This window comes from Betta splendens, chromosome 9 (assembly GCF_900634795.4).
Source record: "Betta splendens chromosome 9, fBetSpl5.4, whole genome shotgun sequence".
NCBI classification, from domain to species: Eukaryota; Metazoa; Chordata; class Actinopteri; order Anabantiformes; family Osphronemidae; genus Betta; species Betta splendens.
The window spans coordinates 23642055-23658782 of NC_040889.2; the positions used below are offsets into that span (position 1 = coordinate 23642055).

Below are 16728 nucleotides of genomic sequence, written 5' to 3' on the forward strand. Positions count from 1 at the left end.
GGGGGGGGTTCATCCCACCGCTTTTTTTGTTTCCATCACCACTAATGGCCAAAACCAAAAGCAGTGTGAACTTGTGAAATCCCGTCATTAAATAACTGAGTTTCAGTTTATGATATCCATTAAGTAAAAGGCAGAAAGACTTAGTTTTATAAATAAGTCTTTGGCTGTACACATTTAAATGTGTAATACTGTAGAGAAGAGGGCAAACAGTACAACATGCTTTGTAATATATTATATTAAATAAGAAGAATAAATTGAAAGAAAAAGAAAGGTCCTGAGAAGGTACAGTAAATGGCCTTCACTTACACTGTCTCGCTGGCTGTCGTCCCCGGACTGGTCATTCTCTTGCATGATGGGTGGCACCTCTGTAAATAAGAAGTAAACTTAGTCAAAGTGTTTGAGATCAGAAAGGGAGTTAGCAAAAATCCTTAATTGGTCTCATACTGTATATTGGACATTTTAAAATATTTTTTGATCTGTTCTGTAAAACACAGAAAAAAAGTGCAAATCTGGACAGTTTATATATGCACCCAGTGGACGTGAACATTATATCAACAAGCAAAGATAGGTTTATACCAACACCTAAGGGTTTCGTGATTTGAGAATATAAAAGCTTTGATCTCCTAGACAACCATGTACTCGTGTGTATGTATGTGTTGTTGAAAAGGAGCCATGCTGAGATCCCCTGGCCCATTAGAATGCATTAGAGTGTAAAAGGTAAAGGTCAGTGAATTATCAGCCAGAGTTACACAACCGTATTCTGTTTACCTGGCCTAATAACCTCAAGCCTACACCTGTCCCTCTCTCTTTGTCTCTCTGTCCTGTGTACACATACAAACACAGGCACACATACAAGATCATCTGTGCTGAACTTGGTGTCCATAGCAGTTCACAAAGTGTTGTGACACATGCACAATATCCTGCAGAACTGCAAGCATGTAAATACTCGAATTCCTCAATGGAATGATTGAAACCTATACATAGAGTTTTTTTATTTATGGTTTATCCTCTTGTTATGTATCTGTAACAACCATCAAAAAAGTCAGAAGAAAGGGCTTGTCCTGTACTCATTATAACAACTCCTTCTGTCTGTATATTTCTGTAAGGTTTTGGGTGAATGCAAATGTGAAGTCACTGAATAATGTAGTCTCTCTGGAAAAGAGAGGGTGTTAGTGTTCCAGAGGAGTCACACCTGAATGTCACCTGCCATTTACTGAATAAGCCTTCAACTCTGAGATCCATGTGCACAGCAACAACACTAACTCCAGTCCATCCCTGTACACCAGGCCTCATCAGCAACATTGGATGTACTTTGAATGAGAGATCAGTCAAACAGGTCACACATTATCCCCCACTCTGGTCCTTTAGCTCAGGCCCATAGTGACAGGTAATTACCACAGACAGAAAAACAGACAGAACTGATTGGACAGCCTCCATCGATTGGGCTCCAAGGAGCGAAGAGGAGAAGAGAGGGAATGCTCACAACAAGGTTCACTGGGTTTGCATGATCTTGCCTTTGGGACAAATAAACTATCTTTCATCTTGAATTTTGTGTAATAATGCACAACTACTCTGCACAGACACCAGGGCAAAACATATACACGCATTGCAGACACTGGTTTCAATAAATAAATCTTCTTCTTGGCACATTTAGCACAGCACAATGTCACTCCATCTTCCTTTTGCTCTTTGTCAAGCAGGCATCCAGAAGGGAATATTTACTGGATTATTTTCCCAACCAAAAGGTTTGTTGATTTTTTTCAAAAGTTACACCTATTGATTTTCTATGTGAGCTGGTAAGAACAATGCCATTCATTCTAGGTGGACCACATAATCAAGACAAAGCAATAATTTAGATTTGCCTGCTCTAAAGTAATTAAATTTCAATAGGGCTTGAAAAAGCTTCAGCAAATAATTGTAAGGGATTTTTAAATATAGGGCACACAAATCAGATAATCATGGACACAGATAATCTCATGAAGCATATTCTGGACCTGAGCTCATGTTGAACCATTTCTGCAGGTGTTATCTGATAACAATCATCATACCTAACCACAGTTACAAGTTCTGTAAATGATCATTGTTGTCAACATAGTCACCTAAATCTCTAGCAACAATAGCGTTATAAGATATGTAAATTTTATGCAATCTAGCTACATTTACTGTACTTGTGGGCTCGTTATATTCATTAAGTCCCTATAAATATTCTGTCTCCAAAGCCTTTTTGTTGTACTTGACACTTCCTACACATCTATATGCATTTTCTCTGTTTTATTGTCAGTGCGTGACTGGAAAACCCAGTCAATTATTCTGAATTTGTCTAGACTGCAAACTGAGGTTTGGAAACAGTAAATATGCTTGGCACAGAGTGACAACACTGAGAAAAACGCAATTAACAGTTGACACCAGTCAGGAACATCTGTCATATCTTCTTTTATCGTTATAAGCCACTTATAAAACAGTGTCATGATCAATGTTACCAATAATCAAGCCTGTTCTAAGTTGAAGCTTAAGGTCTATCATAGTTTAAGTTAAACAGTCAATGTTAATAATATTAATAAAAATGAATAAGGATGAGACACCATGCAGATGCAAAAGTACACAGAGAGAGTAGATGACCAACCAACATCATACTTATCATTTCAGTTATTAAAACTCATTTCAGTGCACATTCTTAGCCACCAAGGTGATCCACAGTGGACTCTAAAATGTATATATAAATAAAACACACACAAACCAATTTTAATAAACCTCAGTATGTGTGATAGATCAGTGTGTCAACCCCAGAGTGCTGATTACCGTCTGGGCTCACGCTTCAGCTACGTGAGGTACAATTAGACATACAGATTCAGCTTTAAAAACTGCCCTCTGCAAATGCTAAACGCCTATTTTCTCTTGTTGAGCTCCCACAGCTGCTTATTGAATAATCACTCAAAAGTATGTCAGCCCCTTTTTGTAGCCATTCAATCAGCTGAGATGAGCAGGCGCTGTGGCTTTGTTGAAATAGCCAGTCACTTTTATTCTCTTTAGAGGCATAGACCAAATTAATCAAATGCACCTTTTGTTCAATATGTCAAGCTAATATTTTGCAGGGAAGCCACTGAAAGAAAGTTACATCACAGACATTAATATTTAAAATTAGTTGGTAAATACTTAAAGAAGCAATAGGTAAACAAATCAGCTACGTCATCTTAGACTCTTCAAATTAAAATAAATTACTATCTATTATATGGTACATCATAGTGATTTTAGAGTAAATAGATAGTGTCACTTTCTTCTCACTAAAAGCTTTCAATGTACCATGCAATCAGTCTCATATTTGCAGCTATTCACACAAGTGGATTTTTCCACCTCATAGAACTCCTTCACTTATCTAAAGATGGCACACATTATTATCCTATTGATCTAGTCATGTTATTTCGGTCACTGATTGCAGCTTTAAGATCAATGCTGAGCCACTATTGAAGTAAGATGAGTCGTGTTAGGAATAAATAAATGAATGGAGCGGAAGCCTTAGCAAACAGCTATTCCTCGCCCACTGATTGGTAAGTTGAAACAGTGGCTCCTCCCAGTGGTCGTGTTCTTACTGAGCATGATACATAATATGACATAGGAGAGATGATTATGATATATTTCATAGCCATAAGTGGAGTAACAACAACAAAGAGCCAGGCAGTAGTGACCGGCATCGTTTGGTGACCTTGCTACAGTATAACCCGTCCTCCACACTGAGAACTAACAAATACCACAGCAATCCCCCAATCCATTCATCACAGCAATCAATAACTTCCTTGATACAATCACACTGCTTCCCTAAAGTTCAAGGCCCGCAAACATTAATGTGCACACAAGCCTCTGAAAGCACAACCTGCAAATAACCAATGTGAGTCACCTGGCACAGATTATGAAAGTCTTTATTCTATGCTTCTAAAATGGACACTTGATCACATGCAGGACCTATAAGAGCTCAAATTCACCCTCAGGTAAGGCAAACTAATATATATCAATCAAAACAGCTCATTTTCCATTCCATTGAAAATGGATGTTGGTAGTGACAAGCCCTTTGTAGTAGCTCCTAACAATTTCAAAGCACGTGGACCAGGGATGAAAATACATTTACTTGAAATGTAAAATAGGTCTCACACCTCTAGCTCTGAAAATAATTGCCTTATATTCCATGAATTGTCTAGCAGATGCAAGCATGAGTCACACATTTTATTGTTTGCTTTTTGTGCTGTGAAATTAAGGTCATCAGATGTGGGAGTATTTTGAAAACAGTTTGATATTCGACTGTGTCTCAACAATGAAACGCTATCTGATTGAAATTACTTTTATTGCACATTCCTCATACAACCCAGTGGATGACTCATCATTTAGAGGTGGATTAAATTTTCATACTTTTCACAAAAAGCTGAATATTTTCAACAAAGGAACATGTTTCATTTCTGTTACTAAAAATGGATATAAAAACAGAAACGAGTATGCCTGCAAGGCTTTTTGATGTAGATGAAATGATGTGACATGTCATCTTATCAAACTTAATGACCACAATCACGCTGCCAACGTAAACATGTAAATATGTAAATAAAAAGCTGATTGTTGCTCTTTAGGTTTACAGTGTCCCTTACAATATTGCTCTGCCTTCAAGTAAACAAAACATAACCAATTTGTGTTGTGTCTTGGTAAATACATTCATATAAGTCAATAACAGATAAGATGATTACCTCATTCAGTCACATGTCAGAGTGTGATCCTGTTTTTGGGGTGAAGTTAAAATCCATATATTCAAATATGACTAAAATATCTATTCACAATTTCCCTACTATCAACATGTATATTATAATCACATACCAGGAGCAATTTAAAAGCCTACTAAAAGAAAAGAACAGTTGTTTTTGTTGCCTTTAACACTGCATTGAGTAATCTTTTATTTCACTACTGACTGATAATTAAGCAAGCCTTTGTGAGAGCACCAGTTTACAGCTCTCTGCGGACCAGTCAAGCCAAACAAAGGGCTGTGAAAAGCCTGTAGTGAATTATTATAGTCTTAGCTACATGAGCAGGTACAACCCATGTCACTAAATCATAGGCATGTGTAATTCAACAATATTACATCGGAACATTTAAACACTACACTTAAATTACTGTATTTATGTTTTTAAGAAAAATAATTGAATTATGCTGCTCTGCTTTGAACTGCCAGCAGAGGTTCCCAGAGAGCTACTGTTGCCTGTGTCTGGCACCACAGAAATCACTTCTATCTACCACAATGAACAATGCTACGTAATCTAAACGTCTAAAAATATAAATGTATAAAATACTTAAATACTATGAAGCCAGAGCAACTGCACTTCAGCCAATACTAGTTATAATACATATATACTGAAGATGCTTATTCATGAATGCATTTTCATGTATTTTTCCTTCATACTCTGAACTGTGAGGAGCATTTTTCACCCTTCTCAAACATGCTGTGTAAATGGATTTGTCAACTACCCCATTTTCTCATATAAATGGACTACTATAGTGTAATGACATCATTGACCCAAAGCAGCAGTTGGCCCTGCAGAGCTGGGGATGAGTCAGTCCTATCTATAAAGCCTATAAAACGGAAAAGAGCAGGCACGAAGAGGTGAGCTGGATCTAAGCCTGTATCTCTTTCATTAGATGTGATTCAATATGGACACTGATGAGTGACTGAACGTAGCAGTGCTGCTTACTAACAAGGTCATGAACTCAGGTCTAGTGATTGCTAGACCCTGACAAAAAGTGAGTGGCAGCACAGTTATTGCTGGAGGTCTCACCAGTCTTTTTCTGTACGAGAAATACATTCTTCATAACTAGCCTCTAATCCCTCCCCCAGACTCCAATAGAGGGTCTAGGGTACACCCACCAAAGCCTCGTAACATCTTGTGGAAAACTGCATAGTTTTATGTAAGTATAGCTAAACAAAGTATGTACACTGTGAGAAGGCATACATTGTGTTCAGAGCAAATAGCTGTACATTTTCTATAGTACAGAGTATTACATAATAACTGCCTGGTAAAAGACTGGTTTATTTCTCATTGTGGGGCTCAGAGTACAGTCATACCATCAGTGGTTTGCCCCACACACAGATACACACACACCCTGACACTGTGTCCAACTACATTAGAATGTTTTCGCCCAGAGCTTGACGTATTTTTTCCTTTGGCACGATAGCTTCAGCTTCTGTAAATGTGTCTGCTGTGTCAGTGTTACACCTTGGCTCTGCACAATTTCTTCCATGTGAATGCACATGTAGTGCTACAAAATACCCTGACTATTAAATAAAAAGAAATACTACTTTATCTTTCACTATTGGTTGGTTTGCTTATGGTTAGCTATTGGGCACATTTCCAGTAGCAGCCACCACTACTACAATGCTGCCATTGCTTTATTCAACCTTCTTAGATGTGAACAAGAATGAAAGTATCTACTCCCTCGATGTTCTCTTTTGAGTATAATCTTTAAGTAGGTAGCTTTTTTATAATTGCTTTTGTAACCTAGAGAACTTATGTTAATGTGTTTTACACACCTTGAAAACATTTAACTATTAATTTAAAACATTAAGAGCTAGCTTATGTGTTATAACTGTAATGCTTAGTGTTGTAACCTCTATTGCTGCAGTCATTTTGTTTAAACTATGCTTACACAACCCGAGTGGGAAAAAGTTTTCCCATCGACCCCCATGTTGTAATTGCAAGATGGAGATTTCAGGAATGTAAGGATACCCCCCACTTAGCAGAATAGATTGTGGAAATGGCACTAGCTGTTTCAACTTTCTTAAGTACAGTACTTGATAATAAATTACAAATACTGTCAAATTATTGTGGTTAGGTTAAAGAAATAACTAACTTTTGCATAGATTCTAACACAGAGCACTGTAAAAAAGAAACATACATGTACAGTACAGTACTGTAACAACTGCAGTTGGGATACAAATTTACCGTGGCCACGTACAGTACGTAGCAGCTAAGATCAAGGCAATTGACTCTATTAACAATGTAATTACTACTAAACACTAAATCGCTGTCACTAATTTAGCGTGTGTGCTACATTACCAAATGTTTGATAAAGGCTTTAAAGAAGAGAGGATAAATGTGCCTCCAGCTCATACCAATGTTGTCCAACCCAGCTACAGTCCATTCTTGTTGTCAGCTTTCTTGCTAACAACAGTTGAGGGTGTGAGGACAGCGTCTTAGAATTTCTGCTTGTTCTGCCGGGATTACCAAACTGAATTTAATCTAGATTGATAAATGTATTACGTATTTCACTATTCTATCAGCCAATTTAAAGATGTTTTTGATGTAACATTATTGTTATTATATTGTTAATGTTATTGAATTGGAGTAAAAACTACTGTACTGTGTATGTGTGTAATTTTATTTTTTTTCTGGCTTCTATGACCTAGATTCATTTAACAGCTTGGTAGAGGGATGGCTGGGTGGAGTGGATTTGGAGTCTAACCACCTCTACCACCTGTATTAGTGTGCATACAAATCCCTTGACAAGTTGTAAGTACTCAATAGACCTCTACTGTAGGACAAATTAAAACAGGAGGTAAAACTAAGATGAACTGTAGTGAAACTTATGGTGGCTAGAAATAGTGTCTAGTGAATGTTTTTCCAGTGAACATCTCTCTCCCCTGGGCATGTTGCGTGAACATTAGACTGGGTTAAGTTAAGCAAAGAAGACAAACCAATCACATCAGCTCAGGGAAGGACTGTCCCTGCTGCTCTGAGGTGATTTGTTGTTTCAGATTTTTTGTCATGTTATGTAAAGGAGGCCCACCCTCCAAGGCTTAGTCTGGACCCAGATTATATGAGGAAGGCCAGAAAGCTGATTATATCTGTGTAATCTTATTTTTATAAAAACATTTTTTAAAACATGGGGCAGGGATGATTTCTCCACCAAACCCCCTATGATGACCAATTTTGCAAGCCTGAAGCAGCACCAAACCACAAAGAAGTGTTGGCATCTTGTCTACACAATAAGACTCAACCATTACACCAAATATTTTCCAGGAGATACGGTATGCTTACACAACTTGATCTTCTAGAAAAAAAACACTCATTAAATTAGCCCTATGCAAGATAGTGTGTCTGGATGATTAATTAACAAAGTAAAAAAGCAAAAGAGATATAGTAAAAACTCTTGATTCCCCTCCATGATTAAAACAATAGGGCTGTATCATTTCTCTCTGGGCTTAGTTTTACAAGTGATATGACACACTACACTTAACAAAGGCTTCCTTTGGTAACTTGTAGCTTTGTTTCAGCTGCTGTCTAAGGTAAGGATAAAATAACGCATCCAGTGGTTTCATTTAAATTATGTTGAAGTCAAAAAAAGTCAGTGTTTAAAGCCTGAGCAACAGAGATTATATCACATATTTGTGAAATACAGTCAAGTGCACAATTTTTATAACAGCTATTAACATGGCATGTGATATAAGATTAACATGACATACGCCTGCCTGAGGCTTGTAAGGCAACATCCATAAATGGTCACAAGAAATTAGACCACAAGACATTGCAGCAGCCCCTACCCACTGCATCGACAGAAACAGTGAGTGAAAATATTGTTTTTTAAAAAACAATACAAAGACACAATCACACAAGACCTTGTGTTGTAGCTGACTTACAAAAAAACAAAAATGAACTTAATGTTAAGTATTTAATCTGAACCACTCTTAATCAGCCTGATATCCTACAATCTGAGAAGCAATTACTAGTTGAATGCTAGTTCTGAAGATCTGATAATGTAAACGGGGAAATAACTCTCACATTGGCATATGCATGTTGTTGATCTAAAATGTGTTAGATCACTTCACTTCCAGCTAAGTTGTATCAGATGTGTAGCATATACTGTACCATTCGAAGAAAGGTGGGCGAACAATAAAAACACGAAAGGCCAGCTAAGCCATGTTAATGTTGGCCGTGTTGCAAAAAGAATAAAATAAAAGCCACTCATTTCTGAACCACCCCTGATGTTTATCTAACCATTCCTTACACAAATACTAGCTGTCAACGTCACTTAACTCCAGTTACTCTCGGGCGGGTGTTTGCTCCAAGCAATGGAATCAGTGCTGTGTGAGTAACAAGCTGAAATGTTAGTGCAACTCTATCCAATTGTTTGGTTCTCTTTGGTAAAAACTGTCTCTAAAGAGTTAAGAATGGTCACCAAATGCTAAATTGAATGTTCTCTGGCTTAACTCGTAAACTGCTTAAAGTGGTGTTTTTCACTACTGTAAGTTTTACTAAGTGAACTTGTCTGTGTGTGACAACATTAAAACATATTGTAGGAGTTAGGTTTCAAAGACATTGCTTCAAAGCAGCTTTTCTGGTCTTTTGTCTGCATGTTATGTTTTTAAAAACAATGTTTGTGTGACCGAGTCTAAACACAGAAAATATCAACAGTTGTTTATGGAAAGTTTTCTGTTGTGCAAACAAAGCATCAGGAAATGCTGTGCAAGAAATGACCAAAAGATGACCAGCAAATACCATCATTCTCTGGAGACATTATTAAACCACCCTCACTCACCCATCCCCTCTGCAATTCAGACGAGGGCCAATCCCAAATCACTAGCCATACATCTGTAAAAGTAGCATGAGTGCTTACTCTTTATATAAAAAATACCAAACACAAAGGCAGGACTTCCACTGCAGCAAAGGGAAATGGACGTAAGTGAACTCTAGGCTCCAGCTGTTTTTCTGTCCTCTTCCTCTCTCATGTCCCTTGAAGGTCATTCTTCCTGCCTAACGTAACAAAGCCATCACGCACAGATGCTGCTGTCGAGACAGATATCCTCTGTGAGAGCGTCATTTCTTTCGTCAGACTCTGCTTATGTTGGTGTGCATGACATCAGTTAGAGGCTAAATTTTCCCCTTCGTTGACCATGGCTGGCTTAAAAAAGTAAGACAGTCCGACACCATCCATCTGTACTGCAGGTTAGTGTTCAGTTGGATACACAGCATCTAGTCTCAATGCTACAGTATCTACTCGTGTGTGTGTAACTCACTGTGTGTCATGAGTTGTTCTCAAGGCATGCCTATGGTAATCCCTTTTAAGGGTGTCTGAAAAGAAAAGAGGCCATTAAAAGTTCAAAAGTCACATTTGTCTGTATATTTAATATCAAACTGCAAATTAGTCATTGGCTTCATGACAATATGGCCAAACATCTGGAATGTCTGCGTATCTGTGTGTACCTTTCCATACTGCAGTGTATCTGCACAAGAGAAATGACGTTTGCATAATGTCCTTGCCAAAAAAAGAGAGGAAAACAAACAGTGCTTTTATTGCAGTAATGAATATTCTTTGGGAAGCAAATCATATTATTTTCCACTAACCCCCACTTATAAAATGCCAATAAATGCTCAGGGAAACGTGTGACATTTGACCATGTTGGAACCTAATGCACAAGTCCACTACTATTAACTGACCTTTTATCCATCACCTCTAAAAAGTACATCACTCAGTCTATTACTCATAGCTTGTTCTTCTAACTGAGCTATCTATTCCTAATAGTCTGAACACATATGCATCACTTTCTCTTTAGGTCTTACTTATAAAACATCAATGCATAAACACACGTGCAGACAATATGCCTTAGAGGAATAATTATGACATCAGCAGCCATGCAGATGTGTCTAATGCTGGCAAGGTAGTGCATAACTTTGTACTCCTAACCACTAAAACTGGCCACCAGCAACATTCAATCAATAAAGAACAACATAACAGCAAAGATACAAGCAGGTCCATAGCAGTAGAAATCATAAGTTCTCTGTAATACTTGCAATTAATGATGTGTGGAAGTAAAGCAGTCGATGCTGAGTCAGCACAACCATCCATTACTGTGCTTATTCTATTCTTATCTTCACTTTTGCGCAGAACTAGAAATGTAGAGAACCAGGCAAATGTTTCTGTCACATATGTCACAGCTTGTGGCTAAAACCTGTGACTACAGTGGATACACTGTGCCAGTGTCACTTCGCAGGCTCATCCATGTCTGACATATTTGCATAGCAGAGCTCAGGTACAACACAAGACTCTCTGTTTTCTAAACTGCAATAAAGAAACTGTGACACATGCATGACGACAGACACACAGGGCTTAAACAGGAGTCAACAGCAGAAAGAAGCAGAGATCATGCATGACCATTTTTATAGTTATTTTAGTCATTCCTCCACCTAATATAAAAATACAAGATTGTTTGTTAGTTTCTCACCTAGCACAACATTAAATATGCCTTGAAGTTATATGTATGACATGTTTTTAATTTAGTGTTGACAACATAACTGTATTAGGTTTTGGTTCATGTCTAGACTACATTTGCAAAGTGGCCTCTTTTCAAGCTACAGTGCACCGCTTTGAATAGTAGTATGATAACGCTGTTATTTTATGAAAATAAGGACTTTCCTTTGACTAAGCTGAGACGGTAACAATCCGAGAACATCTCTACAAGAACTGAGAATTTCACAGCCACATGTAACAAGGAAAAGGGAAAGTCAGACACGTGCAAACATGTTTCTCACACACACACACACACACACACACACACACACACACACACACACACACACACACACACACACACACACACACACACACACACACACACACACACAGTCTAACTTAGCTGCATTTACGTATAATATTTCCTTATGCAAAGACAGCTGCTGAGAGGTGCCTTCGGATTACATGTAAACAGTTCCTGTTCTCTCTGAATTTATGTGTGACTGCAGCACAATTTGGAACAGGCCTATTTATAGCCGACTACCGCCACTGCCACTACCACCCTGCAGCCTGAAAGTCACACCAGGAGATTTTGGGAGTGGAGTCCTTGAGCTCCTCTGTCAATGCGAAGCGTTGCAGTGACAAGTTTGCTGATGAGGTTGGTGACTGAAGTCGCACTGCACCGTTCCCTCTCTTAAAGCACACATCTGCTGTCCGCGTGTCCTTTAAATATGCTATCTGTCTCAGTAACACAATGCATGTACTGTACACTTATCGGCTTACTGTATACACACACTTGCACACAATAAAACTGCTGGGATCTCTGTATATAAATTTAGTTGTGATGTCATATAATACGTGTTGTGTTGCTCTTGAATTAAATAATAACCCTATGTGCTGAAAAGCTCCTGGTACACTATGGGTACAGTTATTGATGCAGTAAGAAAGAGAGACAAATGGTAATATTAAAAACTTACTTTATATCCTTTTGAAAAAGTTCCAGGAATTGTTTATTCCTCCACCCCTTGCCACTGTAGAGTATGTGCTGTATGCTCTGCAAGAATTCAAATCAGACAAACCAAAACAAACAGAACTATCTGGTGTGCATCTCTATCACAGCCAGTCCCACTCCACTGTTCACTGATGCTGCCTGGAATAAGGAGGGAATTCTGCTTATAGCTCCCAGGCTCAGAGCCAATCACATTAGAGTGATTCCTGCCTTTTGGCCAATCACATGCCTTTCCTGGTACTGGACTCCCACCCACCCCTTCTACTGGCAAAAGTTCCCATGGTTGGACAAAGTGATGAGAAGAGAGAAAGAAAAGAAGAGAAGAGGCTGCAGAGTGGGAAGAATTGCTATAGTATTATAAATATTACTGTTTGGAAGGCTTAATGTACAAACAGATAAGGGAGAGAAAGGAAATGCATAATAGTGGTTTCTCAGAGAGCTGATAACCTAGGCAAAAAAGCTACCTTTTATTCTCTGTATTAAATGTATCCATGAGTTTTTTATTTAATACAGAGACATAATTCTATTAGTTTTGCTTTATTTTGCTATGCAGTGTTTCCAGTTTTCTATGTATGTAACAACACATTGACAAGAATGATATTGCTTGGGTTTCAGAGTCATTAAATATCAGGCTCTAATGGTTTTTATTATCCAGAGCTATTAGGTGCCCACTTTTTGCCCTGCAGGAAGCTACATTGTTGGGTCAAAACAGATTCTCACCTCAGTCAGGACATGAATTCAGTCAGGCAGGTCTTTGAACAGCTGCCTGGTTAACATGTGGATAAGAATCAGACATTCAAAAATAGTTGACTGCAAAGCATATTACATTTGAAAAGTGATATGAAGTGTTCAATAGTACAAGTTACAGAATAGTACTACACAAGTGCAAATGTGAATAATATTAATTGTAGTTGTATACTACTGAGTGTTGGAGTGCAGTATATTGTGTTTCTGATGTTTTCTCAGGATGGCTTTAGCTTGGTAGCTTGAAAGTACAATTCAAATATAATACAAAAACAGAACAGCTGTTCTGGTTTGCATTATACTATAAAAGGTGTCAATGAGTGTAACTCAAGTAAACATTAAACCTGCATTGTTTTGCAATGACTCGAGGTTCATTAACTTTTTACTTTTTTCAGAAGATGGATAACACAAGATAAAAGGGAACTCCAGATAGATAACTCCACGTATAGTAAACACATGTTAGAATGTCAAGGTCATTCTGGGGCTGGAAGACTCCTGCACCTAAAAATGTTGTAGACTACACACAGGCACGGAAGGCAAACACATTGGTTCACTATCGCATGCATGACAATGTGTCATCCAGCAATTTTAAAATTGACCTCTACAAGGGACTACATTTTTATATAATGGGGCCTTTTGCATTGACAGACGCACCTTCATTTTGAACAAGAGTACAGGTCAGAATAAGTTAAATTCAGCCTGTGCTCTTAAAAATCTTCTCATATTTTACAGTCCCTCTAGATTGAAATAAAAATACGGTAAAGGCAGGCAAAAAAGGGTAAAGACAGTTTGAGGTGTAATAAAATCTTAAAAGCAGCGCATACTGTATGTAACATCACTATGCATGGTAAGCATAAGGAATAACTATAGTAGAGTAAATTGTTAAAAAACATGTACTAATTCTGTATCTTGTCTGTTCTTATGCCTTCATACTGTATAAGCTTAGGGCTCTCATCAACACAACAGCCAAAACATCATGTTTACTACATCAAATCAATTCATACAGTATTTGCACCGTTTGAGTCTAATGTATTTTATTTGAGGTAATAGAAAGTGACATGTGTTAAATGTAATAGGGCTGTTGTTAGAATGTTGCAGAATGAGTTTAAACATAATTCACACAGTGAGTACTAGTTATATCTAGAGGAACATACCTTTTCAACCTGTATGAACTTTTAATAAGCACACCCTAAACATGTCCATTGAATATAAGCAGGAACACGACGGCTTAATGAAAGAACACGAGAAAAGCGCTAACTGACTGATCTATCGTAAGGACGTCTGTGTTCCACATTTAAAGCTCACTAATGAACACATAATGTTTTGTTTAACTGATTTTACTGGAGGTTAATTGTCTGTTTATTCTTAGCTAGAAGCACTGACTTCCTGGAGCTTTGTCATTTTCACAAGGTGGCCAAGCAACAAAGCAATGGTACCCCTATAAAACCTTTACACCACGTTTCTTTTACATGAAATGTTAGTGCAGGGTAAATAAATACCTGAAAAAACACCCGTCAGACCAAGACACTGTATTTGTTCCACTGCTGTGAACCCGGAGCTGTTGCAAAAGCTGCTGACAGCAGTGATGACAGATGGATAGAGATATGTTATCCTGTGTGTGAGATGAGGTGCTATGCTCCTCTATTATAGTTCATCTAAAAAGAAAAGTATGACAACTTGCATTTTAAAAAGTAATGCAAAGTAAATGTATTGAATGGGTATGTCTGGTTTTAGGTTCAGATTGAGGGTTGTAAAGTTATAACTGTAAAAAGAAAATCACTTTTCCATTTTCCATCTGAGAAAGTATCAGTAACTATTTTACTATTCTCTAAAAATTCTCTCTCTGAAACTATTAGTTTCCATTAAAATATACCCCCTAACAAAGTCACAACATGCAAATATCAAGATTATAAAATGTGTACACAATTCTAGTCAGATCAGCTTTACAATTTGACAGCTTTGCAAATTAAACCTGAATTTGTAAATGTGGCACATTATATACAGTGGACTGGCACCATAAAAAACTTGTGCAGTCACACTTATTCCATCTTTACACAGATGATACCTTAAAAAAGGCAGCAAAAGGCACAGAGAACGATTAGGTTATTATTAGGGCAACTGAATACCCACAATTTTCTAAAATACTAGTAATTATTCTCAGAGAGCCATCTGCTCTTTCCTGGTACACAAAAGTACACACATACACACACACACACACACACACACACAGTACCATGTTCTGCTTTGCTCTTGTTAATATCAAGGACTTAACAGACCACCTGGTCAACACTTTGTTCACTGAAAGCTGTAAATTCAGTCTGCAAAATTACGAATCAGAATCTTGACCTTCAACAACCAGTGTAAAGAATCTTGTATTATGTATTTAGATGTTCACAAAAGTCTACATCATGGAACAAAATGCTGTGAAGATTGAGGCTTCTCCTCCTCTCTTGTAATCTTTGTGGTCTCATCTCCCATCTAGCAAACTGTGCTCTATTTTACACAGCCAGTACTTTTCTTTGTTTATTGTTGTCCTGGAAAGCTCCCAGGGCTGTCATGCCCGCAACATAGAAAATTTGGAAAGGCTCTTTCCAAACTGTTGTCAGACATGCTGAAACCTTTTCACCACTGCCCATAATTTTCCACTGGCTAGAAGCAACATACTATAATGTGTAAAGTGTATGGCCCTCAAAGGAAACAAATGCTGTTCGTCTTTTCCAATCTGTTATCAGCTTGTCATGTCCTTCCTACAACCAATCATTTAAAATGAATAATGGATTACATGTAGGTGCATGAAACTTAGGCAAATTAACACATAAGAGACATAAACTATTCACCTCTTTGACTGTTTAAATGTACAAAATTGTAATTTACCTATAGCAGTATTTAATTGAAGCATGTCTTTGAATTTCATAATTTCATGTACTTGGGTTGCATACATGTACAAGTATGTCACATCATACATTTGATTCCTGGCATATGAGATTAAATAAAATACTAATAAATCCTTCATCTTTAGTGACACCGAAAATTGCTAAATTATGCAATAGTATTAACAGCAGCACGAATACCATTTGTAAAAAGCACATCTTTCTACAGTGCACTAAAAATAAGTATTAAAATAACTATTGTTTTAAGATAATTTTAACTTTAATTTATAGTTTGGTGTGAAATTAAATGGAACATAGTATTATTTATTTGAGCTAACGCTGATGTTCAGGAAGCTACTAAAACATTGAATTTTACTAAAAGCTTACTGCTTCGCTAATGTTAGCTAACGAAGCTGCTAGCTATCTTGTACACATGGTTAACACGATTCTATCGTATTATAACGTACATTAATATTTGTGTATTTTAATAGTACTAATGAGTAAAATGTATTACATGGCAGCATGCATTCGAAACTGTACTCACTCAGTCACAGAAACGGTTTATTGGAAGCCTTCTATTGTGCAAGGGGTTGGAGCCGGATTGGCGCCACTTTTTTTACTTTTATTCCCGTCATCCCATCGTCCTCCAGGGTCTCCTGGGCATGCGCTGTAGCTCGGTACGGTATGGTCGACAACGAATTAAGAATGTTACGTTTTGTCAAGCTGTTTCAAGATTTTCCTGCAAGGTTATGAACAGTAACATGGTACAAAGCCTTAACTGTAAATAAACCTATAATAATAAAAGCTACAGCGAATATAAAACAAATACATTTTGCTTATGAACTACTTCAC

General features: G+C 37.5%; 1 protein-coding gene across 4 annotated transcripts in view; it reads right to left on the reverse strand.

Annotated features, from left to right (window-relative positions):
* Positions 1 to 16505, reverse strand: part of pde4d (phosphodiesterase 4D, cAMP-specific) — a 124001-nt gene extending 107496 nt beyond the window's left edge. The window contains exons 1-3 of one of the 4 annotated variants that reach the window (XM_055511097.1): positions 16421 to 16489; positions 10040 to 10094; positions 307 to 365 (exon numbers count right to left, since the gene is read on the reverse strand). In XM_055511097.1, the coding sequence (XP_055367072.1) occupies positions 307 to 365; positions 10040 to 10049 (69 nt within the window). In that variant the 5' untranslated portion in view covers positions 10050 to 10094; positions 16421 to 16489. Of the gene's footprint in view, positions 1 to 306; positions 366 to 10039; positions 10095 to 12230; positions 12344 to 16420 lie in introns of those variants that run through there. The other 3 variants (XM_055511098.1, XM_055511100.1, XM_055511101.1) reach the window with 3 other exon arrangements.
* Between the last annotated feature and the right edge of the window lie 223 nt (positions 16506 to 16728).